Source organism: Anticarsia gemmatalis, chromosome 25 (genome assembly GCF_050436995.1).
Source record: "Anticarsia gemmatalis isolate Benzon Research Colony breed Stoneville strain chromosome 25, ilAntGemm2 primary, whole genome shotgun sequence".
In the NCBI taxonomy this organism is placed as follows: domain Eukaryota; kingdom Metazoa; phylum Arthropoda; class Insecta; order Lepidoptera; family Erebidae; genus Anticarsia; species Anticarsia gemmatalis.
This window is the reverse complement of record NC_134769.1, coordinates 8,279,924-8,307,603: the sequence shown is the minus strand read 5'-3', so window position 1 is coordinate 8,307,603 and position 27,680 is coordinate 8,279,924. Positions and strand designations below refer to the sequence as shown.

The window sequence follows — 27,680 nt, the reverse complement described above, 5'->3', positions numbered from 1 at the left end:
GAACAACTTTTTATCATCAATCGGCATTTACCAGAGACGTGGATTGATAATTTAGAGAATAAAGAATTTGAGAGTTTTGTTTTAATTTTGTCATAAAGGTACTAAGTCGCTACTCGTCAGACAATCCTAAAATATCCGTACTGGATGATCAAAATATGCGTTAGTTACCTTTTTTAATCTTCTTTATGATTGAGTTTCTGTATGAATGGAATTTAGGTGCCTTTACACACACGCTCTTTCGCGCGTGAAACAACAAAGGAAAGAGCGCGCGCCGCGTTCATCTGTCAAGTCCGCGAAGAAAACGTGAGCGAAGAGCGCGCCGTCTTTCTCTGCTTAATCCTGTACGCTCCTAATCACGCGCGAAAGAGCGTGTTTGTAAAGGCACCTATTGTCTTCAAAAACGTAATGTTATTTACAACTTTATACTTTTTATTATGTCAATAATTATATTTTATATACATTCTTATATACACGCGTTGTTATTTTAGGCCAAGTAATTATATACAACGTGCCGCTCCAATGGCTTATTTCCTTCAACGTATGGTTAGGGCTAGAGGTCCTTAGTCATGTATAGTACAACAATTTGTATTATTATTATTAATTACCGACTTATTAACAATTAACTTTATTAACAAATTACCACAGCCTGTACATAAACAACTCGAGTAAAGTTCGTTCACCTGGCTCACGAGTCGAATGATATTCGAATCAATGAAACTAAAATGAGAAAGAATGTTACCACAATAAAGCCTCTCTTTCCTAGCGTTCTGCTATTGGACGGGCGGCGTACGCGACGTAGCCGCACCGTCTGATGTACTTTGATTGTTTATACAGAGTGATACTGTTTTGTCTACATTATTATTATTTATTATTATTTAGTATGTGTGACATTTAAGTTTTTTCAATTAAATTATATTAAATTAAATTCAAATTAGCCAACAATGTTATTTTTTTTTTTGTTACATGTTTATTAAGCCCTAACCCTACCTGTAGGTTGAAGGAAATAAGCCATTGGAGCGGCATGTTGTATACTGATAGTAATATTAGCATTCCCATATTTTTATGTTACTTTAGTTAGCTGAAGCAGTGGAGTGGGTAGTGGTTCACAGTGTTGCTTTGTGCGCGCGGGTAGCGTGGGTTCGATCCCCTCCCGGAACTAAATATTTGTATGATTTGTATGATCTACTAATTAAAAATGGGGTCTAGTTGTTCTTTGTGCCTGCTACTTCTTCTTATCGTATGGTTAGTGGTCAACCTAGTGTCAAATTTGTTCAAGCCGCCCGAAGGCCTTGGACGTGGCTTAACGACTGTTATCTTAATTGACAACAACCGGGACCGACTTTTTACGTGCCCTCCGAAGCACGGAGACGCCCAGCTCAAATACACTATGCGGTCACCCATCTAAGGAATGACCGCGCCAAGGTTTGCTTAACCCACAGATCGTTTACCGACCGGTGAGCGCAACTGGCTACGAATTGTGCTAGAAAAAGACAATTATTTTATTGCAGAAATTATGAAATATTAATTATCCTATCACACTACGTAAAAAGCTACGGATTTTGATTCGCACACTGATAAGATATAACAGGCCTGGAATTTTTCGCAAAGCAGATGAAATAAAAAAAATAGGACGTCAGAATGACGGAAAGAAATAAAGAAGAATAATATGACTACTTGATATTGCACACGAATAACCATTTAGACATAGATAAACTCAGGTACCTACTTGAGACATTTTATGATCGTACAACTTGGATTGAATACTGTTAGATAAGAATTTCTTTTGTGTCGCGGGGACATTTACAAACATACATACGATAAGCAAACATATTTTTCTTTGTAAAATTGAAGGAGATTTATATATATACAGGGTGTCCCAAAACTCAACGATAATCCGAGACAGGATGAAAGGCCAAGGCATACCGGTTCTAGGAAAAATAAAAAAAAAATCCATATCACTTAGTTCAGCAATAATAGACACTTTTCAAAAAAGTTGAAATTCCACACCCTTGGTCGCATTTTCAAGTCCTGTGATCAACAATGTCACAATTTCGCTGTGTTTTTTTGAATATCATGATCTTCATTAAATATGCTATTACTCGTAAAACAAATTAATGCACAAAACATTGTTAATTTAATAAAAAAAGTTAAGTTTTAGTGAGTCATGGTTCTCAAAAATATCGTTAGTTAACTTTGACGCTTCATACTGTAAAAAAAATGTACTACACTACCCTTGGCAAGTTATTTCAAAAGTTGGCGCATTTAATCAAGATTTCAAAATGGTGCAACACTTGCCACTTTTCTTGCCACTAAAAATGTTATTTTTATTTGAACGAAGAGTATCCTCGCAAATGGATCGGACGCAGTGGTACAATTTTATGGCCTCCTCGTTCTCCCGATCTAAATCCAGTAGATATTTTTTACTGGGAATGCATAAAAGAAGAAGTCTATTCGAAATTAATACAAAATTTATCAGAACTTAGCCAGAAAATTGACACAGCGTCGGAGGATATAAATGCAATGAATTTTGATTGACTGGTGCAAAGGTCTTTTGTAAGGCGTTGCAGAGCCTGAATTCATGCTAGAGGAAAACAATTAGGAATTACTTTAGTTTAAGGAGAATAATTAAATAAGAACGATGGTTCATTCATTGTTTTTTTTTAAATTATGATTACCTATTATGTTTATGACATTAAATATTTGTTATGGACTGACTCAATTACGTCTTTACTAAAAATAATTGCTTTTCTCTGTGACGAATACAGGCTCTGCAACGCCTTACAAAAGACCTTTGCACCAGTCAATCAAAATTTCTTGCATTTATTTCCTCTGACGGTGTGTCAATTTTCTGGCTAAGTTCTGATAAATTTTGTATTAATTTCGAATAGACTTCTTCTTTTATGCATTCCCAGTAAAAAATATCTACTGGATTTAGATCGGGAGAACGAGGAGGCCATAAAATTGTACCACTGCGTCCGATCCATTTGCGAGGATACTCTTCGTTCAAATAAAAATAACATTTTTAGTGGCAAGAAAAGTGGCAAGTGTTGCACCATTTTGAAATCTTGATTAAATGCGCCAACTTTTGAAATAACTTGCCAAGGGTAGTGTAGTACATTTTTTTTACAGTATGAAGTGTCAAAGTTAACTAACGATATTTTTGAGAACCATGACTCACTAAAACTTAACTTTTTTTATTAAATTAACAATGTTTTGTGCATTAATTTGTTTTACGAGTAATAGCATATTTAATGAAGATCACGATATTCAAAAAAACACAGCGAAATTGTGACATTGGTGATCACAGGACTTGAAAATGCGACCAAGGGTGTGGAATTTCAACTTTTTTGAAAAGTGTCTATTATTGCTGAACTAAGTGATATGGAATTTTTTTTTTATTTTTCCTAGAACCGGTATGCCTTGGCCTTTCATCCTGTCTCGGATTATCGTTGAGTTTTGGGACACCCTGTATATGTTTATTTTTTTTTGTTTTTCAGTTACGTCAAATATTGTCACTGGATTATAACAAAGTTAATTCTTTACAAAATACTTTACTGTAGTTAATTGATTGTATCCATTTGCCTGATTTGGTAGAATCCGGTAACACATTTGATAAAAGACAACATGCTCTCTGAAACTAATACAATTCACTTCAAGAAATACGCTTACATACAAACGCGGTAGTAAGTCAATAGTACCTACATCTATTCAAGATTTATTTGCAAAAAACGGATTAAAAAAGAGCCTTAATTTGTGATTACAACATCAAAAAGTACGAGCTTAAATCGCTTTCTTTAAAACACACAAAATGGCGGATATTTCAAAAACTATGATACATATGCCAGAGGCAAATTTTAATTTTTAGGTCAGCCGGGTGGTCACCTATCCGCTGGTAAAGGATTATCCATTATTTACGCCACACCCTGTATAACTAGAAGTAAACTTTCACATACTAAAGTTCCCTAACTGTTTTAGGCAAAAGTCCCTTCCGTAACGACAGAGATAATGGCGTTTTTATTTTATTTTTTGTTTTGCAAAAGTCCTTAGCATAGCGCAATCGGGAAAAATATTATTTATATATTCTACGAATTGCATGAATTTTTACTGTTTATAAATACTTAAAAAAATATACAGACTAGCTGACCCGCGCAACATCGCTTGCGTCACAAGAGAGAATAAGTCAGAATTTCCACATTTTTGGAACACTTTTAATTGTTACTCTGCGCCTAGTGGTCGTAGCGTGATGATATAAAATATGCTTTTTTTTTCACGAAAACATTTCTCAGAATTATTTATAAATATCTCTTAATTGCAGTTTATGTGCGAAGTCGCGCTAAGGCATATCCGCCATTAAAACAGTTGCCATGACAACGGAATTTTGTTAATTCAATGTCATTATAATTTGATTATTCGCGACTTCGTTCGCCACCTGAATTTTCCCGGGAAATGCGTCATTTTCCCGGGGTAAAAAGTAGCCTATGTCCTTTCTCGGGTATCAAAATATCTCCATACCAAATTTCTTGCAAATTGGTTCAATACTTTAGGCGTGATTGAGCAGCAGACAGACAGAGTTACTTTCGTATTTATAATATTAGTATGGAAAGTATGGAATATGGATAGTATGGATTATAATGCTGTTATTTCCAATACATGCACATAACTGTTCGTTATTCTGAAATAAATAAATAAAATCAGTTATTCAGTACTTAGCCTATAATTTAATTCATAATTTGATCTTTTATGTAAACACTGATACACTATTTCGTTATCATTTGTCTGTTTACCATAGCACAGACTCTGCTTAGTTTCAAATCAGATGACCGTGCGTGAGTTGTCCAATGATATTTATAAAATATTTTACGGAGTAACCGTTTTAATTTTTTGTCAGTTTCGTGAGTTATTTTATGTAAAGAAGATAATAAATTATTTATTTACTTATTTAAAAAAATATATTTAAAGAGGACTTGATAATAAAAATATGTTTTATCAACAGTTGTGTGGTTTAAATTCTACGCAGTGATTATATCAAAGCACTCAAAATGTGAATTGCTGAATGATAGTAAATTACAAGTGTTAAGATAATTTTGAAATATGACTAAAGGAAGTTCGTCGCCTTTTTTGAAGCAGGTATGTTTTTAATTTATATTTATTTTAGTTCTTTAACTATTTAATTGCTTAGATGTTTAGAAAATATATGAAAATATATATAAGGTTTAGTCAAATACCTCATAAAATAAGTGAAAATTATACATAGGAAAATGGAAAACAATTTGATGGAAAAAAATATAAATACCTTTTTATTGTTATTATTACGAGTTGTACATTACATAATTTTTTGTCTTTGCGTGTTTTATATGTGACTGAAATATAACCTAAAACCAAAACAATCCATGTGAACGCACTAGTGACATCTATTTAGATCTGCATGAGTGTGAAGCTAAATAGATCATCGGCTACCGGTACTAAATAATAGATGGCGTTGGGAGCTACTTTTTGGTTTATAGTTTCAAATATCCTTTTCAAAAAAATACTGTTTATAGAATGAATATGTAGTCAACAATTCCTTGTATCTTATTTTTTATGTTTCAAATATAAATCTCATTTTTTTTTTATTTACATAGAACTTTGGAGAAATTTGTCTTGTCACATCTTATTAAAATACACTTGGTTGTCGGAATAGTTATATTTGCTATTCTATTACAAAGTAATTTATTTACGTAGGTCAATAACCTATACAACGCACGTCAGTTAGAGATAAAACAAGCCCTCATTGTGAATATTGAGACTAGTCTCACTTCTATGAAATTATCAGATTTATATGATTTACGCAAAATAATAATTTCATTGATGATTACTAAACTGAGACATCAAATGATGGTTATTATGGTGCAATATCTTTAACGCAATCGCATATCCAATTTTATTGTACAATTCACGAATATGTCTGCAAGTTTTTACCGTAGAATAAAGCTGACACGATTTCGATGCAATTAAAAGCATATGCAAAGGCAATTTGGTAAAAGGTACAAAAAATTAGAACCCTTTCCAAAAATCCATATCTGAATTAAGCAAACTAGTTTAAATAAAAAAAAATCTGGCATAAAAATACTAAAAAGACTAATAAGGAAAGATGATTTAACACGCCTAAACCATGTGCGGGAATATAATTGCGTGCGATGATGCAAAACACTACCGGATTCGATAACATCGAAATAGAACGGATGAAAGAGACACACCTATACGTTGAAATAGCAAGAGTTATACTTGTATACAGTTAAGAATAGCTTGGGATCTTCAGGTGTATCTAAAATAAACAAAATATCAGCAGTAGAATCTTCATTATCTGATTTGAAAACTACTTTCATATTGTTTAATAACTACACTCATTGGTCTTGAGTTTAGTTAGTTCCCTGTTCATTCATTGCACAAATCGGATTCTTCTTCTTTAGCTTCTTTTTTCAGAATAAAAATCGTTCGGTATAATTACCCTTAAAACATTATATTCGATCGTCCGCCAAGCATTTCAAAGCAGACTTTAAGTATCACGAACTCAACATCCATACTAATATTATAAATGTGAAAGTAACTCTGTCTGTCTGTCTGCTACTCAATCACGCCTAAATTACTGAACCAATTTGCATGAAATTTGGTATGGAGATATTTTGATACCCGAGAAAGGACATAAGCTACTTTTTACCTCGGGAAAATCAGGCATTTCTATGGGAAAATTCAGGAGGCCGACGAATTCGCGGGTAAAAGCTAGTAATAAATAAATTTGATAACCTTATGTCCTTTTTTTTTTTTTTTTTTTTTTTTATTTTTTTTTTTACTTGGTTAATGCATGAAATTGCATCCCCAACGCCCGGGGGAGCGCTGGGGTATGTGGGGCTCTCCGAACCAGAAGGGCAAGGCCTACCCACTAAACCACCAAGGTGTTGCCTCCTCGCTGCTTAGTGCCGAGGCCACGGGAACGCCTTTAGGCACACATCCGCGGCCCCGACGCAGCCGTCCACAATGTGGACCCGTCCACAGTGTGGGACGACACCCCAACACACGGGTGCCGTCCCCCCACATGCCCCCTAGTGCAGTGGCCAGAAAACTCCCCCGAGTTCGCCAGCCAGGGGGCCTTCAGAAGCCGGGACAGGCCACGCGCAGATGCGCAGCTTGTCCCGGCCGCCGGCGGCGGAAAGGTGTGTAGGCCGCCGCCACCTCCTCGTCGACCAACGAGCCCGAGAGTGGTAGTCTGCCCACTCCCAGGCCCTGCGGTCCCACCACCAGCCGCCATGGGTTAAGAGCCGGGTCCGACCGCCCGACCCCCGACTCCCCACGGCAGCCCCACCATTGCCGCATCACGCGGTGCGGCCCCGCCCAGTCGCGGAGGATAGGGTGCCCAGCAACGACACACTAGAACACCTCTTCCTCCGCGACTAGCCCCTCCAAAACCAGCCGGACCTACGTCGCCTCGGCCCAGCCGGCCGGCCGCTTTGGTCCCCCGGGTTAGTGCGGTACCGCCCAGACAGGGAAGCGGCCTCTCCAATGGGTCTCTCTTCGCTTCACCGCGGCCGAAGTGCGCCCTCACCTCAAGGCTCGCGGCTACTAAGCCCCCCCACCACAGCAAGGTGGAGACCCGTCGGGGGAGTGATAACCTTATGTCCTATAACAATGTCCTTCTTGCGGTTGAATTAGGCAGCTCTAGTATGCCAGAGAAGGGCCTTTGGTCTTCAACTCCTAAGTACCCTATTCACCTGTTCCAGTGTTTCGTTACGTCAGCGGTGGGCATCAACCTGATAGGCCATGGCAGTCTGTCAGGGTTCCCTGCGGTGCTCCTGCCGCAATTCCAGCAGCCTGACTCCGAGATAGTGTCCAGTAAGACTGCTGACTCTTGGATAGGTAAGTAGATACTTAATCCTCCATTTATCTTTTTGTACTTCATATTATAGGTAATCAAGTGTTATAAAAATGCTACATCCAAGTTTCACCGTTTATAATGTTCTATGTAAAAACCTATACCGGATAGGCAACAGCAATCTCATGACTGCTTTTATAAGATCCAATATTTTCCTCTTTCCTACAAATATTCGAATCACAAAAACTCCGCGACCCCTTCTCCGAACTGGGAGTCAAACCCGAAACAGTCCGAGAAATGTCCATATAAGTATTATCTACAAATTATTGTCTTTGCCAACTTACCTTGATTACAATCCTCATCAACATAATATTTTAATGTACTAAACTACTAAAATCTTATTTCACCCTGTTTCAGCGTCAGTAATGGGCATAACTCTACTGATCGGAAGCTTCATGGCGACAGTCATGGAGAGGTATGGCAGAAAGATGGTGCACTACATTGTCAGCGCATCAGCTGTTCTTGGCTGGTTCATCACAGTATTTGCGAATAATGTCGAGGTAAATCATTAAATTAAACGTATTTCTGTTCTTCTTCTTTACCTCTCCCTTGTGTCCAGCACACAAGCCCAGTATGGGTCTTTAAATTCCTTAATGAACTGCTTAAACAACCGGAAAAATATCCTCGATACGTAATCCTTATCTACTTCTTTTGCAATTGGCACTAGTAAAACCATCTCCTACTTGCGTGGGAGACAAACCTTTCGGTTGTTGTCAAGATTAATATTTAGACAACACGAAATTTGTGAAGACGTAGGAATTCCTAAAAAAACTATGATTGAAAGGTGGTTATTACTCTCATTAAATAAATAAATAGAACCTATCAATTCCGCTTTCACATTTTGTAGAACTAGACATTTAAAAACTTAAAACAAATTTAGAATAATTAGCAAAACTAAGCAAATGGTATTCTACTTACTATCTTTTTATTTCTTCCAGGTTATACTCGTCGCTAGAATAATCGGAGGCCTATCATTCGGAATGATGCTGCCACTGCGTTCAATCCTCATTGGAGAATACACCAGCCCGAAGAACAGAGGGGCCTTTCTCACCACGATATCTTTAACCCAAGGATCAGGAGTATTCTTCGTCCACCTCATAGGATCATTCCTCAGTTGGCGGAAGACTGCACTGGTCTCCCTATTTCTACCCTTAACCAGTTTCATCATGACATTCCTCATGCCTGAGTCTCCAAGCTGGCTGGTCTCCAAGGGAAAGTACGATGAATGCAGAACAGTCTTCCGATGGTTAAGAGGAGATCAAGAAGAAGAAGAACTTGAAGCTATGGTCAAAGCAAGTGTAGAGCTAAAGAAGAAAGAACAGAAAAATACAAACGTTTTCACTGAAGTACGAAAACCAGAGTTCTATAAACCAATTATTTTGATGCTGCATATGTATGCAATGCCGCAGCTGTCAGGAGCTGCTCTTAATGCAGCATACGCGACCACTATAATCACACATATCATGAACCCAAGCGTCAACGCTGATGCTTGGATGTTAGTTATTGACTCCGAAAGACTCATAGTAAATACTTTAGCCATATTTATTATCAACAAGATGAAAAGACGGACCATGGTCTTCGCTACTTTAAGTCTTTGCATTTTCAGTCTCATAGCTATAGCAGTCTATGTGTATTTAAAAGACTCTGGTTTTTTGACCCATGATATTTTATGGATCCCAGGGACTTTAATGATTATGCAGTTCTTTTCTGTCTCTGTCGGAATGGTACCTTTACCCAGTGTGATAGCAGGGGAAGTCTTTCCATTGGAATATAGGAGTATAGCTGGTACGATCAGTTTGGCTTCCATTGCTGGTTTCCTGTTCGTAGTGTTAAAGACTTTTCCGGCTCTGATTGATGGTGTGGGAATTTCTGGAACATATTTCCTTTATGCTGGCATGTTAGTGTATTGTATGGTAGTGATCTGGTTCATGTTACCGGAGACTAAAGGAAAGACTCTCCAGGATATTGAAGACGAATGCAGAGGAAAAGTCAAAAAAGTAACTAAAGATGGAGAGGAATTGAAAGCTCTGAAAAGTGAAAAAGAAGAAAATGAGAAAACTGGTTCTGTTTGATTGGACTCGAAGTTTCAGCAGTTGAAAATTGAGAGGCTGTAGAAAATAGAGAAGTCAAGTGGGGGGTGAAGAAGTAATTATGATGAAGGCTGGTCCTTTAGATGTCACTGATTTAATTGAATTTGACTTAATTTATTATAGTGTCGTACAAAGATACCTATGTACTTACTTATTTATTAAATTGTAATAGAATAAAATTGTATTTTATTGATCACTAATCAATAGTAGTTATTATTAAATCAACTTACTACTAGAACAACTTAAACTTGTGCTGAATGAATATTTCGGTAATTGTACAAGATTTATCAAGTTTAAGGAATAAAGTTAGTGCAATTAGAAATTCCTGCTGATTTTCCTCTAGTATGTTGCGTTTATAACAGTCCTTTTGTGGTACACTAGAGGCGCTGCCAGATTGTTCATACAGAAATCTATACTAATATTATAAAGCTGAAGTTTGTTTGTTTGTTTGTTTGTTTTTTTGAAAGCGCTCTTCTCAGGAACTACTGGTCCGATTTGAAAAATTATTTCAGTGTTAGATAGCCCATTTATCGAGGAAGGCTATAGGCTATATATCATCACGCTACGACCAATAGGAGCAGAGCTGCAGTAAAAATGTTACAAAAACGGTGAAAATTTTGATTCATTCTCTCTTATGTGACGCAAGCGAAGTTGCGCGGGTCAGCTAGTAAACAATATTCTCGATAATAGGACTATTCGTCATCGCTTTACATGTACTAAAGCTATGAGATAATTTATAACAGTATTACCCCACACAAAGATTATGTGTTGTCAAGCCCAATTTCCTTTGTATAGATAAGTATAGTCACGAAAGATGTTTGTATGTATAGTGTCACGTTTTCAATTCCATTTTATTTTATATTTTCTTAACACTCGACAAATCAGAAAGTGCTTACGACGCTTTCGTCGGCAAATGTTACACAAATTTAGCATCGTGAGCTCTTTCTGATTTGTCGAGTTTGCCGACCTTTGCGGTCAAAGGGTCAATAAAGACAAATCAGGCGCTAAGAATTGCTTTTTTTTGCGGGGACTTTTACAAACACGCAAACAAAGAGCACTACGTACGACCAGACCCGAAACATATTTGTGGTATAAATATTATTAAATATTATTGGACAACTCACACACGGTCATTTGATTCCAAACTAAGCAGAGCTTGTACTATGGTAACCAAATAACTGATAAACATACTTATATACTTTTAAATACATACTTATATCAGGCTCAGAACAAATACTCGTGCTCACCTCACAAAGATTTGTCCGGGTGGGATTCGAACCCACCACACGCGGCGCTATGGTTGTTGCGGCGAGGTGACCGCTTAAACCACTGCGCCAGAATACACAAATAATTGTTCTGCGTAGGAATCGAAACCACTACCTCCCGACGTAATAGTAGTAATGCGAAGTACGCCAAATTCTTAAAGAACCTGAAAACAACAGCATATTATACACAATCATAAGTACACTTTCTATCTCCAAGTTAAAGATAAAATTTATTTGTAAACAGTACTGACGTAAATCATTGATCTTTTATTAGGCGCTGTCTCCACGAGCGAGAGAATCGCGGCGATATTATCGTCGTGCCACGTATTTCTATACACTCTCTATGGAACCGTCTCCACACGACGATAATATCGCCGCGATACGACGAGTGTCAACGAGCGTGCGAAACGTCAATACATCGTCGCTAGTCGGCCGCGACAAGCAGCGAGTCCGCCGCGCGATCGCGACGAGCGCGCAGCGAGCGCGCTGTCAAATGCAGCGTCATTTGTTTTCAATGTTGCCTCTTGTTTCGAGAAGCTTTTTAAACAAGGAAAACGCGGGCTACGAGTCGCCGCGGAATCGCAGAGATTCCGCGGCGACTCGCGACGATACGCGGCGGAATTATCCCTCGTTCGTGGAGATTGTCCGACGATACAAGGGCGGACTCGTCGCGATTCTCTCGCCCGTGGAGACAGCGCCTTAAGATTACCACAAGCGGATTCATGTGATGTCTAAATGACAAGTATTCGACAGTTGCTGCATTTGTTAACTTTACTGGTGGACACACAGATATTTGCGCCATATGGATTCGTACCCATGATTCTCGCGTGCTGACGCAGTGACGACCGATTGAAGTGACCGTAACAAAAGTTTAACTTGATATAAATCTGAAGAAAATTTCTATCCTATTTCGGAAAGCTTGTAAGTTCATTCATTCATTCATTCATTCATCGTATGGTTAGTGGCCAACCTAGTGTCAAAGTTGTTCAAGCCGTCCGAAGGCCTTTGACGTAGCTTAACGACTGGTTTCTTACAAGACAACAACCGGGACCGACTTTTAACGTGCTCTCCGAAGCACGGAGACGCCCAGTTCAAATACCACTATGCGGTCACCCATCTATGGAAAGACCGCCCCAAGGTTTGCTTAACCCACAGATCGTTTACGGAACGGTGAGCGAAACTAGCTAGTATAAATTATAGATGAACCTATGGAAACTTTAAATTTAAAAAATCTTTCTAAGTTTAGAGCCAATTTCGGAAAGCCTGTGTGTATTAATCGATGAAGTAATGCAAGATAAATAATAATATATTAAAGTCTTTTCCCGCAGAAATCTAATTTCTATCAACCACACAAAAATACGAGAGAATGCTCAAAAAAAACCCAAGCTGTACACAAAAGATATGTAACTCAAAAAATTAGTTACACTATGTAATTGAATTCCCAATGTTTACCTCTATCAAATTCGATGGCTGAACATACCATTTTGCTACAACTTTTCAGTAGGGGTTTTCAATATATTTTTATATTTTTTTAATAAGTTACCTATATAAATGTTTAATCTTTTTTGAGTCACACATTTTTAATATAGGTATGTAACTGAGTTACAAATTAAAAATATTAAAAAATATATTTTTGAAAAATGAGTCATCATCGCCAGGTCATATATGTCCCCACCGAGGGGCACGAGCCTCCCCTCTTAACAAAGAGGGGGATCAAGCCTTAGTCCACCACACTGGTCTAATGCGGGTTGGCAGACAATTGAAGGGCTATTATAATTATAAGGTAGAAAAGTGTTGACATGGTGGTAGATTGCTAGCCTATAGCCTATGAAGCACCAAACCCTTCCATCCCTCTGCTGACTTTTGTAGTATGCACGGGAAGAAATGCAGTTGGCACCTTCTATGTTTTTTTTTCGCTCTCAATCCAGCATGGGAGCAATGGGAGAAATGAGTGATACTGTGTAATAAATTCCAGATATTTACCTCTATCAAATTCAATGGCTAAACATATTATATTGCTATTACTTTTCAGTAGGGGTTTTTAATATATTTTCAATATTTTTTAGCATGAATATAAAAAAGACATACCCGCCCACACTACTAGCTGGCGCCCGTAGTGCGGTTTCGATACAAAAAATAATCATTGTGATGAATGTTTGAAAAATATTTATTGTTTAAAGGCGAACGGCAGGTTTGTATGAAGAATTCGTACAGCTTATAAAATGTCATGTTTAGGTTTACTTTTTATTTTAATTGGTAGCTAATATGATAGACAAGCTTATTTTTAAATTCTTATATTTTTTAAACTTGGGAGGTAAAAGTTATGTCCATTTTAAGAAGCCCCGATAGTTCGCTAAATTGCTCAGATGCAGTCAAAACCACAATCCAAAACAACAGCAAATTAGCGGATGCGTAGACGTCAGACTTACAGTGACGTCTCTTGAGATTTTATTTTTCTTTAGTTGTCAACAAATATAAGCCATAGACCAAAAAATATTATGTAATTTATCAAATCTTTCTGCCTTAATTATTAATTAATACGGACTTCTAAAAATAATACTCCCAAATAAAAATAAGTGACTTAGCCCCCTTAATAAGTGGTACAAATTCTGTAACGAAACAACACCAACTTTAAGCTGTACGAAATCTGCCGATCTCCTTTACCTTTTAAATAGTAGAAAATAGCAAAAAATAGTATTTAGCCATCGAATTTGATAGAGGCGAATATCTGAAATTGAATCACTCAGTATCACTAAAATTCTGAGTTACACACCGTTTGTGTACGGCGTGGGTTTTTTTCCCATACATTTTGAGCATTCTCCTTTGAATCAATTATTTACCAGCACAAAGGCAAATAAGACAACGCAAAAACGTTATTGTTTTGTAGGTATATGATTTAAACAAATCTTACATAATAATTTGCAATACTAGATCAATATCAAAAGTGGATCCCTTGACAAATCTTGATAAAACAATTTAATACGATAATTGTATTAATCATAAACTTTATCTTTTAATGTTATTATACATATTTCTATCATCTGTTGTTGAAGGAAAACTACCTAACTCGCACTTGGCTAGTTGTAGACTTACTCTTTCTCTCATCCCCGGAGGAGACCTCAGCCCAGCAGTGTAATTCAATGCTTGAAAATAAGATAACTAGAGGTACTTCATCTTGGCCAGAAAATAGATATGACAATGGAACTGAATTCACAATAATAATAAAGGTATTTTTTTCAAAAAAAAAAGGCTTTTAAATATCTCTTAGCTAATTTATGAAAAAACCTATATTTTGAATTGAAGTTCACTCAAACTCGCCCTACAAGTCCCTTCTGTTTTTCAAAGGTAAACACTTTCAAGTTTTTTCAGCGTGAATCCTTCATAATATATTAACAAAACAATAACTAATAAAAATATAATTAATGAAATGCAAAATAAAACTGTTGTCTCAAGTTCTCACGCTATTAATAAATACTATTTGAAGAAAATGTGTTCAATGTTATAAATTAAGGTGAGTAAAACGTGTTTGAGGAAAATAACCACAAAAACGGTAAAAATTTGTGTCCTAACGGGTCGTAAAACTATATGACGGAGCTTATTTTTCGTCAATATTACGCATATCTGAAAATATTTTTTCCGTAGATGGTCAAAAAGAGCTTTGCTTATAAAATATATATTGGCTTGGCCTTTGTTCCAAACTATGTTGGAGTCGGCTTCCAGTCTCACCGGATGCAGCTGGATACCAGTGCTTTACATGGAGCGACTGCCCATCTGACCTCCACAACCCAGTACCTGGGTTACAACACGATACCCTTCGGTAAGACTAGTTGTCAGACTTTCAAGCTTCTGACTACTGTTAACGACTGTCAAAGATCTTCGAAAATGGCAGCCGGGTCCCACAATTTAACGTGCCTTCCGAAACACGGAGAAACTCGATATGTATAAGATGATCACCCATCCACAGACCAACCTCGGCAAGCATAGCATAACCTCAGAGATCAATCCGCGCGGCTGTTGTTAACTAAGCCACGAGTTATATATATATTTGCTTATAAAATAGCTGACCCTCTAAAAAGTTTCAAATATTATCTATACTAATCTATACTAATATTATAAAGCTGAAGAGTTTGTTTGTTTGTTTGAACGCGCTAATCTCAGAGACTACTGATCCGATTTGAAAAAATCTTTCAATGTTAGTTAGCCCATTTATTGAGGAAGGCTAGGCGAGCAGAGCACCAGTAAAAAATGTTACAAAAACGGGGAAAATTTTGACCCATTCTTTCTTATATGACGCAAGCAAAGTTGCGCGGGTCAGCTAGTTTATAATAAATAATAATTTATAATAAATAATAATTCAAATACATGGCAGAATTTTAAAATAAAAAGTAACTCATGTCGATACTGTGTCTCCATCTATCTCCTTACCCAGTTCCAAAATAATTTCTGTGGTTTAGTCATACGGATGTACATATTATGTACCTACATGTTTATATATAAAAGTCAAACAGGCAGACAAACTTTTACGTCTATTTTAATACGGATAACTGCCAAATATTACTTTATCATTACCTGATCAATGATACACACAATTATAAAGATATTACAAATTATGATAAAACAAATACGTCGTTTTATTGTCCAAAGATAATGAACAATAAATGTCAATAAAACTTATGCATTTAGCCGCGTTTTCTTTAAAGCTATCTCGAATTATCGCTACTTAATTCTTTGTAATTAATTTAATACTAACGCTACGCATTTATTACAAAGTCTACTTAGTCAATAATAATATGCATTTTTAAATATCAGGTCATAAATTTTATGGTTACAGGTGGCTTGAACAATCTACCTAAGCAATTCTACTAATATTATAAATGCGAAAGTTTGAAATAATTGAATTTGAATAAAAGAGAATAAGTTCCCGAGCGAGGGATCGGGATTTACACAGAAAGAGTTTCCACGCGGACGAAGTCGCGGGCGGCTTCTAGTTGGGTATATTTTTAAAGTTAAGATCGTAGTAAAGAAAAAGGGAGAATTAAAGTTTTTTATAACCTATCTATACTGACTATCACCATATTGTATGTAGAGACTGCCTGCGATTTGAATACAGTGATGATTATTTTCAAAAATTTCAATATGTTCCCTTTCAGCGAATTAAGGTTTCATCAATATTTGAAATAGTCTACCTGCATGGCCCCTCATTTTTTCCCAACCTGAAAATCATCCTGAGCATCATTTTCAATTCGAATCAGTAGTTCCTGAGATTAGCGTGTTCAAAGCAACATATTCGCAACCCTTCACATTCATATTACCTTAATTAAAAGAGATTAATGGGACTTCCCTTTACACTCCTCAAACGAATTATTGCAACAAAACTCTACTCGTATATTGATATACGGATTATAATAGTAAATACCTCTTACTATAATCCGAATATCCTATCACATTATAATCGGGGTTAATGTATCTATATCTTAGTTATAGTACAACAATATATATAATCTATTTGTTGACTTTAAGGATTTAGATAAAAAAAACAAATAGTGACATACAATAGTAATAACATATGATGGAATGTGTGTTAGAAATATATCTGCATACGTCATGGTGTGACGTCGACGTGATGACCAATTGTTCCCCTATAACTAGTATATGGCTGAACCCATTTGAATCAAACACATATTATAGTTAGACGTCATACTCTACATCCATTGGCTACTTTGAGTATATTTTTTTATATACTTTGTTGTATGTATATTTGTTTATTTTCCATTACCACTTTCATTCTAGTAGATGAACCGCTTATAAGCTGAAACGTGACTAAAAATCGCTGTTGAAAATATGTCTCTCAAAAAAACTACGTTCGCTCTTTTAGGTGCTGCGGTACCATGAAGGAATAATCTTGCACTAAAAATGATACGGAGTAAAAAAATAATAAATGGAATAGATAACGCTAAATATTTAACAGTTAAGTAACAAAGGTATGTTTCAAATTACAATATTTTATGTTTTTCGAGCTAAATTGACAAACCAAGCATTCTGTAATACAATTATGACTCCGTGGCACAGTGGTTTAGGTCGCCAAGCCGCTACCATTTCGTCGGGAGGTCGTTAGTGCGATTCACATAAGGGACAATTATTTGTGCGATCCACAAATAATTGTTTCGGGTCTGGTTGTACTTTGTGTCTGTTTTTTGTTTGTAATGTTTGTAAAAATCCCCGCGACACAACAGCAATTCTTAGTGCGGGAGTTGTCATTTTAGAAAAAAAAACATTCAGCATTTTGAGTTAAAAATTGCATTTCATTGTAATAAAAGAACACTTACTTAAGTCCTGATCATTGTCCATGATCGATATAGATAACTAATAAAACCGCTACAATAAAAAAGCAATAAATATACTATCACGCTAACACTGTGAAGGTGCCTGACAGTCTGTTTTGAGCACAATACTCTTTAGATATCGAGTGATAAGGAGTATCTCTATAAGTTCCTATACTGTATAAAAAATTGCGATATCGTATGATTCCAAGTGGATTGTAAAGAAAGGTATATATTAGCGGACATTTGTAGTAATCTCTTATTGGTTTAATCTTCTTATTGAAATGTTATTTCAATATCAATTAATATAATATTTAGTTCTCAGTAATATTGGCTTTAGGTGATTGCTGATTTTTGTAATCGTCCCTAGAACTTTGCAATAAAGTTCAATGGGCCAATTGTTGTAAGTCGGCCAATAATACTACTCTTCTAATAAAAATCGTTTCTATTTGCGAAAAGAAACACACGGGTCTTAAATAACAAAGTAAACAAAAATTTAACAGTTTTTTTTCATTGGGTATACCTACCAAATCGACGAAAAATATATATTAAGTACATGAACTACACAATTTTTCTTGTAAATAAGCAGTTACTATCAACAGAAGCAGTAAGAATTAAAAGCGAAATGAAATTTTGTATTAAAGTTGTGTTTAATAGGTAAATACCTGATGCCTTCAAAATTCTGTAAAGGTATTATATCATGCTTAAACTGTGACATAACTGTTAGTTAAATCAAATGTTACTTCAAACCAGTGCTTTGTAAACAAAATATCGTGGGAATTCTAAAAGTATGGGTATGTTATATAAACAAAACCAAGTAAATAAGAAATAAAATTAATAAACCTTGTACTTTTCCAAATAATACACACATACAATTTTTTGTTAAATAATCTTTAGAGGTTCACCCTATCAGAGGTGCACCCTTGCAGCCCAAACACAACACACAGTCTTATGATGGTCATCACCCCTACCGCTAGTTCGTATCCCGTTTGCTATAGAATTATTGGGCAAGACCTCGATAGCAAAAGACAAAACATAAAAAAAGCCATCGAGTTTTTGGCATTAGCTCGATACAGTTACGTGTACCAAAGTGTGTGATTATAAAAGTACCAAATCACTCCTCTGACGTAAATCTAAGGTCATCAATCTACAACTCAATGATATTATTATAATTAGATTCTCACAAAAACGGATGAAAAAAGTCACTTATTGATAATGATCTTATATCGTGTATAAGATTAAGACAAGAGCGAAGTCATGATTGTGTTGTTGATTCTGTGCGAGACTGAGAGACTTGGTGACCAACTCCCACCATCATAAGCATCATCATATGACCTCCTGGCTCCATCATAATAGGTAATAACGTTTCCAGTATGCATTATGGAATGAAAATCACTTTAAATATATTATGTAAGTACGTTTTCATTTTATAAAGTTCCACTTCTGACTAGAACATTACAATATTTAACGATTGGTTTTGAGTGTGCCATCCCGAAAGGAGTTGAGTTTGACCATGCTTTTCTCCAAAGAACTGTTTAAAAGAATTCTCAATCGCAAGTTTTTCTTTGCCGTTATTGCAAGGAGCAACTGGATTTTTATAACATTTGAGATTTCCCTCAACCACTTGCCATGTCAAACAGCTTTATAGCATCATTGGTATGCTCCCTAGGTTCATAGCACACACTTCAATCGAAAGCTTCTACGATGGTATTAGCTATCACTGCTGTTATTTATGCTACAAAAAAAAACCCTACATACTTTTCCATTTTCCTTATCAATTCCGGAACCCTAAAACATTCGCGATTCTCTCGACCGTAATTGTTGCTACTCGAGTTGCCTGCCATTTCTCGCCGTCCACGCGTCCACAATCGCGTTACAAGTTATCATATCAACGACATCGATATTTTAGCATCACTTAATAGCAAACCACTGAAAGGTGTACAATGGACTTTAGATAAATAATTTCCTACTATAAATGCATTTATAATGATAAACGATCGTTTTACTAACATGGTGCTTCAAGACGCTTAATCTTTTGTTCAAAAATGTGTTGATTATTGTGATATTTTTTAGTGATATTAGAATATTAGTTTTAGTGTTTCGTGTTAAGTTTTGAATATGACGGGGAAGAGCAGGTTTACACCGTTTTTGAAACAAGTAAGTATTTTTTTTATATTCTAAAGACTATGGATTTCATTAAACAAAGAAAAGCGCTGATACCAGTCTTCTAAACGCAGTCAAACTTTTGCTAAATATGCTCTGAAAAATACAGATACAATACAGTAAAGCTTATAGTCTTAATAAATACTAGTTAAAATACTTCACGCAGTTAGGTTACAGACTAATTAAAGAGTCTTACTAAAAGCGAATTGTGTAAATAAGCATACCTTTATTTTCCATCATAATTTACTTACATTGGGGATTTTTTATAGATCAAAAATTTGCAAAATACTGGATTTTACGCTACGTTTTTATGCAGTACTGTATTAAAATACTATGGTAAACAATTTCATGAGCGATACCAATGTGAACTGTGCTTTTTTGCCAGTCAATGCTAGAATTTTCTTAACGAAAGAAATTATTATTAAAGTCTAATCTAATTAAATTATCTTATTTGATTTTAAAATTGCAATTTCATGAATTTGCGTATATCTTTCTGTAAACGACATGTTTGACATCACGTAATTTATTCTTTGTTTGTCAAACAATAATAAAAATAACGATTATGATAAATTTGTGTATGATAAGTTGATTGCTGAACTAACAAATCTCAGCCTAGTATTTTCGTAATGCCGATTAGTCATTAGCCTCGTAAGTACCTACTAGTTTTGTAATGGGTTCGATTGTCGGTTCAGGCAAAAAGGAAACCTACAATAAAATTATTTGTTTAAATTCTGGAAATCGGATATTAGAACGTCGACTTTTTTGAGTAACTTTTAGTACTCAATTAAAAAGATATTTAGCCAACGATATAAATTACATATACGTACTAAATAATCCTTCCATATTCAATATCAAAATGAAAATCAAATCATTTATTAATTAAGGTCAAATATTGACACTTATGATGGTCGTTACAGTTACTGAATCTACCACTAGCTCGGAAAGGGGGTAGAGCCTTATGAGAAGAGCTAGCAAGAAAAACAGGGCCACTCTTTTTCAATTGCCAAAAGTTTTACAATTTGGTTGATACAATAATTGATCATGCATTGATATTCAGTTGCTAATCATTGTAATCCTATTAATTAAACTCCCGGTCTTCTCCCCAGTGTTTCGTGACAGCAGCAGTAGGCAGTAACATCATAGGCCATGGCTGTGTCATCGGCTACCCAGCCATTCTGTTGCCTCAGCTCAGTAGACCTGACACCGAGATCGTGCTGTCAAAATCTGTGGCGTCATGGATAGGTAACTAAATCAATTTATTAACTCATTAATTCTTAAAATTAGAGAGGTGAGACTAGGATATGCTGTGAGTTTTGTCATAATAGATATTGTAATTCTACTATTATAATCAGGGATCTAAGATAACTTTGCAATCCTTTAGAAACAACTTAGACAGCTGTTCCTGAACGGGTGCGAAGTACTCTTAGATCTTAAACCTCCTCAACGGATCAAATAATTTAATTTAGATGGTTTGCATTCTGGCACCCAGTTAATTTCATAGTTAACTAGATAGAACTCAAAAGAAGAGTCACAATCTAAAAGATATTCTAAAAACATGTCGTTTACTTACATTCTCAATTGTTCTGTTTACAGCGGCGGTACTAGGTATAACTCAGCTGATCGGCAGTTTCATCACGCCGCCTATTATGGAAAGGTATGGCAGGAGGATAGCCCATCTTGCTGTCACATTACCAGTCCTCATTGGATGGTTTATCACTATCATGGCAACAGGTTATGAGGTTAGTAGAATTTCCTGAAAACTATTTACTTTAGAAAGTGATATAATCGCTTATTTTCGTTAAATTATTCATTGTCTTATTACCAGCGTTTCCTCTATTTTCTACTAGAATTTATGATTACCATCTTTATCGATCATAATAATGATTTTATTATTCCAGGGTCTACTCATTGGACGAATCCTCCAAGGTCTATCAATTGGTATGCTGTCGCCTCTTCGATCAGTTCTTATCGGCGAATACGCCAGTCCGAAGAACAGAGGCGCCTTCCTCACGACCGTCTCTCTCACACAAGCTTTCGGTATACTCTTCGTGCATCTTCTTGGATCCCTCATCAGCTGGCAGCAGACAGCCTTAGTCTGCGTATTCTTCTCATTTGTCAGTTTAGTCATGACTATCTATTCTCCTGAATCACCAAGTTGGCTAGCAGCAAGGTCCAGATATGACGAGTGTAGAGAAGTCTTTCACTGGCTCCGAGGAGATGAAGAAGACGATGAGCTAGAAGAAATGATCCACGCCAGAATGATGTTCGAGAAAGCAAGACTGACGCAAAAGATTGGTAGGAAACCCAACAAAGTGAAGCAAGCCATGATCACAGCTCAAAAGAGGGAGTTTTACAAACCTATTATTCTGATGATACATGCCTACGTCATGGTGCAATTCGCTGGAGGCACCACAATGGCGGCATACTCCACCACAATTATAACTTTAATCATGGGACCGAATGTCAATCCTCACTTTTGGATGATATTCCTAGACACGCAGAGATTTATCTCGAATTCCGTCGCCGTATTCATCATTCAGAAAATGAAGAGAAGAACGGTAATGTTCCTCACTGGAGGGCTCTGTGTCATTTCACAGTTGCTTATAGCAGCTTATGTGTACTGTAGGGACAATAACTTGCTGCCATACGACGCTGTATGGATACCAGCTCTCCTGATCAATCTGCAGTTCTTCACAGTAGCTACAGGCATGCTGCCACTACCAAACGTCATAGGAGGAGAAGTATTCCCGCTCGAATACCGAAGTATCGGTGGTAGTATAAGTTTAGCTACAATGTCAGCATCATTCTTCGCAGTTCTTAAAACCTTCCCATCGTTGATAGACGCTGTAGGTATAGTAGGAACATACTCAATATACGCTGGTCTTCTCACTTACTGTCTAACGGTGATCTCAATTCTACTGCCGGAGACAAAAGGAAAGACTTTGCAACAGATTGAAGACGAGTTCCGTGGCAGGCCATTAGCGCCAAAAGAGATTGAAGAAAAAATGGTCTTCCAATCATGCCCAGTGCTTACTTATAAGAGGAAAATGTCAGCTAGAAGGTGTAGCACTCCCTTGCTACATTGAAATGTAGATTATCTCCGAATATTTTTCATATTGTAGGTGTATTTGAAATGTAACTGATAGGATATCTCGTTAATTTATATTATGACACGTTTATGTAATAGCACGTTGTCGAATGATGTCGTGTTTTGTATTTTAAGGACTTTTAATATATGATTGCTTACTGGTTATGTGTTTTTTCTTTCGAGATGTGAGAAGCGATAATTGTGATCATTGATTTAACATCGATTGATGATTGATGATTGCTGATTTGAGATATATAGAAGTGCTTTTTTTCCTTTAAGGCGTTGACCTGTACTTTGTACCATGCTTTTTCAAGTGGAAAATGGACTTTGATCTATAAAATAAATAAATTTAACCCATTACTGTCCCACTGCTGGGCAAGGGTCTCCTCCCGTAATGAGGGAGGGGTTAGGCCTTAAGTCCACCACGCTGGCCAAGTGCGGGTTGGGGACTTTGCATGCCCTCAATAAATGTAATAAACAAATTTTAGGCATGCAAGGTTTCCTCACGATGTTTTCCTTCACCGTTGGAGCATGTGACAATTATTTCTAATACACACATAACTTCGAAAAGTCATTGGTGTGTTGCCTTGGGTTCGAACCTGCGACCACTTGCGTAGGAGGTATCAACTTATACCACTCGGCTATCACTGCGTTGATCTATGAATGATTTAATAAAGCAAAAAACATCGATTAAAGAATGACCATCGTTGACACTTTTTCGTCACCGTGCTCAACTGTATGTGGTAACTAACTTTCACGTTTTGAGATTTTGAAATAATTCATAGAGAATAACTCGAAAGGTCAAAAAAGACTAAAGACTAGCAATCTATTAGTTCTTTTCTTTCTTCTTGGCAACCTGACAATACAATACACTAACAGACTTAAATTCTATGGTATTTAAGTGTGAAATTGAAAACGTTCCGCGTTTTAAGACATTCAAACTATAAGAATTGTCACTACTCTCATTAGCACCATTCACGCAAACATACTAACACACCAACCACGATCATATATTTTCTTTAAACAAACATTATAACATCCAACAACTAAATTATTGACTCCTTAGCGTCCATGCACGTGATGCTAATAAGCACGTGGTTATAAGTGTTCTTATAACAAAGTTACAGTGTTGTGTTATTGCACTACCACGATGTAAGTCGAGTATGTACTTCAAACCAAGGTTGGTACTTTAGATCAGGCGCCCTTATTAACAGGAGAATATCTACTGAATCATTCTGAGATACATAGATGACAGATCTATTGATTGTATCTAGGTGTGAGTATAGATTCAGTACGTTTACCGGATTTTAACGGACAAAGCAGGACTACTGAACATTTTAAGTACTCTACTAAGTATCTAACAAAAAAATAGCGGGGCTCATGATCCTTTTGCGTACCTACATAAATACTATTGCAAAAACGAAACCCGTACTTTGAAGGAAATGGTTGTCTTCTGATTGTAATAGCTTGCAATTTTAGTTCAAAATACCGGGACGTCTGCATCTCAATGAACTACATACTTTAGAATCTTATGCCTACCTTGGTTTCATTAAAATGTTGATTTGAAGCACAAAAGTATTCTAGGAAAAGCACACGCAATAGTTTTTTTCGACAATAGTTCCTAAACAAAGTGTTGCTTAAATTTATGACCTGTTTAGAAATTAACTTAGTATTAAACTGTTGCTGTTAACCGCAATTTATGTATTTACTGGTTCCATTTAACGGTGGTGAGCAGTTTGTTTCAGCTTCAAATCAGCTTTAATTCTGCTATATTAAAGCTTCTCAATCAAATACAGAATATTTTTAACTTCTAGTTACATTGTCGGTTTATCAAAAACACAAAAAAAGTTATCTTGATACTAGAAATGTCGATGAAATGATAAACATGATATGCTAATGATAGAGTAAGATAATATTGAATTGACAGCTTGAAGTGTACTTAAAACATCATTGAAAATAGATCTAATCGACTATTGCCACGTTTTTTATGTAAACAACTTTGAAGTAGGTATTTTTCAAAGGGTTAGATACTGATTGTGAATGTATAGATATTATACCGGTTTTGTTATTCAATAAGGACGTATTAAACGATAAAGGTGTATGGATATTGCCGTAATTTTCCTAATACAGATAGTATTGGCGTCAATAAAAGGTGTCATATTGGCGGCAAAGTAATTAAGGTGTCTTGTTGCGGAAAGTTACCAACATACAAATATCAGACATAATCAGACATAATAATAAATTGGTTAAACTGTAACAACCTTTAACAGATAAATAACTTTAGACTGCTCAGTTATAATCGTACGAAATTTACCCAAAAACAAATATGAGTTACTTTTTTTAAAATCTACCCCTGAAGGGCTGAAATCTAGGTAAACTCGGTAAAAGTATAAGTATCTACGCAAAATTGCGTCAGCTAGTATTAAATGACGGCCTCCGTGGCGCAGTGGTTAAAGAGGCCGTCACGCCACTACCAGTGCGGCGGGCGGTCGTGAGTTCGATTCCAACGCGGAACAATTATTTGTGCGACCCACAATTGTTTCGGGTCCAGTTGTTCTTTGTGTCCGTTGTTTGTAACCGTCACCTCGTGGTGACGGTTACAAAGACAAGCAAGAACAAATCTTAGTGCGGGACTTATCATTAACCCTTTGACCGCCACGCTCGGCTATACTCGACAAATCAGAACGTGCTCACAACGCTATATTTTTGTCAAAACAAAAAACGATAACTAATATGATTTATTAAAACATATTTTGTGTGTGATTTAACATTAAATTAATGTTAAATCACACACAAAATAGTAACAATAGCTTGGCGACAATTAATGCTTAGTCAGTCCTAATCAAACAATAGGTAGAAATTTTATCACTTCGATATAACACGATTTGTATCCAGATCTAAGTAATCTAAAACACATATTGTTCATTGTCAAGACTACTGATACGATATAATCTTGTATCCGTTGTAGCCGTCACCTAAATATTGCGATAGTGACGTCATAGTTCGCGTCACGGTCAGCTGAAGACCGGCGGAAATGTCTACTTCAATCGATTAGTTTTATTAGTTGTTTATTGTGTAGTACTTTATTGTTTTGTTTGAAGCCATTTTTTGGTAGTCTGTAGAATTATTTTTTACACTCAAATTGCTTGTTTATAACATTGACTGCCTCCGTGGCGCGGTGGTCGGGAGGTCGTGGGTTCGATGTGTGTTGATGAATGATTGTTTAGGGTCTGGTTGTACTTTGTTTTGTTGTTTGTATGTTTGTAAACGTCCCCGCGACACAAGAGCAATCCTTAGTGCTGGAGTCGGCTTTTTAAAAAAACAAAAAGAAACAAAACATATACATGGTTAATGATAAAATGGACATAACAATTCATTAATACAACAAACTACGAGCTATATAAAGCTGAAAAGTGTTCGTTTGTATAAACACGCTAATCTCAAAAACTACAGGATCGTATTTGAAAGATAAAAATAAAACATCAAATATAATTTTCTATAATATCTATATTTATTTGGTACACAATAATATTAATCTGTCCAACGATACGCGTCTGTATTCATTTACATTATTAATTAATTACACTAAAATACTATTTTATAGTCGATCAGTCGGTATGGTTGGACAAACGTTATTTATTTATCTGTACAATATACGTATACAAGACTGCTTATATATACAGAAACATTGGGGTCAAATACACTAAAAGCTAAACTAAAACATGATTTAAATACAATGTCAAAAATTTGTTAAAAAAAATCGCTTACAAAAATTGCGCCGTCTCTTTTTCTCTTATGGGTGTTACATAAGAGTGAGTGAGACAGAATGTCGTCCCCAATGTTCCTGTTATGTGTGTTCCGTGGCGAGGCGAATACATAACATCAGATCAGGATATGAGAGATCAAACTTAATTCAGCCATTTTTTATGTATGGCCTTTGTTAGTGATGCCAAAAGTTCGATAAATGTCCAAGGAAATATTTTATAGATGTTAAAAGATATTAAACTTGTAACAATATAGATGGTGTCGAGTTCGTATCGACATTTTGACATTAGGTCGATAAACATCGAAGTTAAAGATATTAGTTCTTTAAACACACACTAGAGGCGCTTTGTTGTCCATTTATAAAGCGCTTTGGGATGATTGCTAACGATATATTATCTCGTAGAAAAGAGTTCATATCAGATAGATAAAATTTAAAAAAGTTTTAAAAACTAGGTGTTACCATCAAACAATTGGCATCACAAAAGTAAATCTATCAATTAATTGTTAATCTAGCAACAATTTAAAGTTAAATCCATAACGATTGGGACTAAGCGCGATGGCGGACGACATAAGCCGTGTTATGTAAAAATAATCTTTATTACTAAGCATTTAAGTTCATATCGGCAAAGCTTATATATGGAGACGAAGTTTTTCAAGACAAGGTAAAATTTTCCATTTCTATATTCTTATTAATGTGTTATTTGTTCTTTAAAATGAAACCAACTTATATTATGTAAGGGTCATGGATAATGTATCAGGAGAGAACACAGGCTACTTTTTTTCGTGGACGAAGGGGTTGATTCGTAGTACATAGGTTGTATGAAGAACGGCTGTGTATAAAATTGCATAATTTAAACTCAATTCTTGAGTAAAAATCAAACCAAGTTGATCTGATTACTAAAATCTTAGGCCACCACATAGTATTTTCAACTTATCCGAAAACTGTGTCTCCATAAATACTGCCTTATAATTCATATTGTAATCACGAAATATTGTTTTCATAAAATCAATCGTGAACTATGACGTCAACAATCAATTGTTTAAATATCTTTACCACTGTGAATCTAAAAAATACTTTAATCT

General features: G+C 35.9%; 2 protein-coding genes across 2 annotated transcripts; both read left to right on the top strand.

Moving 5' to 3' along the window:
• The first annotated feature begins 4,826 nt into the window (after positions 1-4,826).
• Positions 4,827-10,164, top strand: LOC142983864 (facilitated trehalose transporter Tret1-like). Its single transcript, XM_076131016.1, has 4 exons — positions 4,827-5,127; positions 7,755-7,890; positions 8,264-8,406; positions 8,845-10,164. Exons 1-4 carry the CDS (start codon positions 5,092-5,094, stop codon positions 9,976-9,978), a joined length of 1,449 nt encoding a protein of 482 aa, XP_075987131.1. The 5' UTR covers positions 4,827-5,091; the 3' UTR covers positions 9,979-10,164.
• A 9,266-nt stretch (positions 10,165-19,430) lies between these two features.
• Positions 19,431-22,995, top strand: LOC142983982 (facilitated trehalose transporter Tret1-like). The gene is made up of 4 exons (XM_076131245.1): positions 19,431-19,738; positions 20,851-20,986; positions 21,338-21,483; positions 21,643-22,995. The coding sequence occupies exons 1-4, from the start codon at positions 19,700-19,702 to the stop codon at positions 22,828-22,830; spliced, it is 1,509 nt and encodes a 502-aa protein (XP_075987360.1). The 5' UTR covers positions 19,431-19,699; the 3' UTR covers positions 22,831-22,995.
• The last annotated feature ends 4,685 nt before the right edge of the window (positions 22,996-27,680 follow it).

Bases quoted from the DNA above. Each gene is read 5' to 3' on its own strand.
- LOC142983864 (XM_076131016.1), top strand. From the start codon at position 5,092: ATGACTAAAGGAAGTTCGTCGCCTTTTTTGAAGCAG. The intron at 5,128-7,754 runs GTATGTTTTTAA...CACCTGTTCCAG, and splicing joins CGTCGCCTTTTTTGAAGCAG to TGTTTCGTTACGTCAGCGGT. The intron at 8,407-8,844 runs GTAAATCATTAA...TATTTCTTCCAG, and splicing joins TATTTGCGAATAATGTCGAG to GTTATACTCGTCGCTAGAAT.
- LOC142983982 (XM_076131245.1), top strand. From the start codon at position 19,700: ATGACGGGGAAGAGCAGGTTTACACCGTTTTTGAAACAA. The intron at 19,739-20,850 runs GTAAGTATTTTT...TCTTCTCCCCAG, and splicing joins TTACACCGTTTTTGAAACAA to TGTTTCGTGACAGCAGCAGT. The intron at 21,484-21,642 runs GTTAGTAGAATT...TTATTATTCCAG, and splicing joins TCATGGCAACAGGTTATGAG to GGTCTACTCATTGGACGAAT.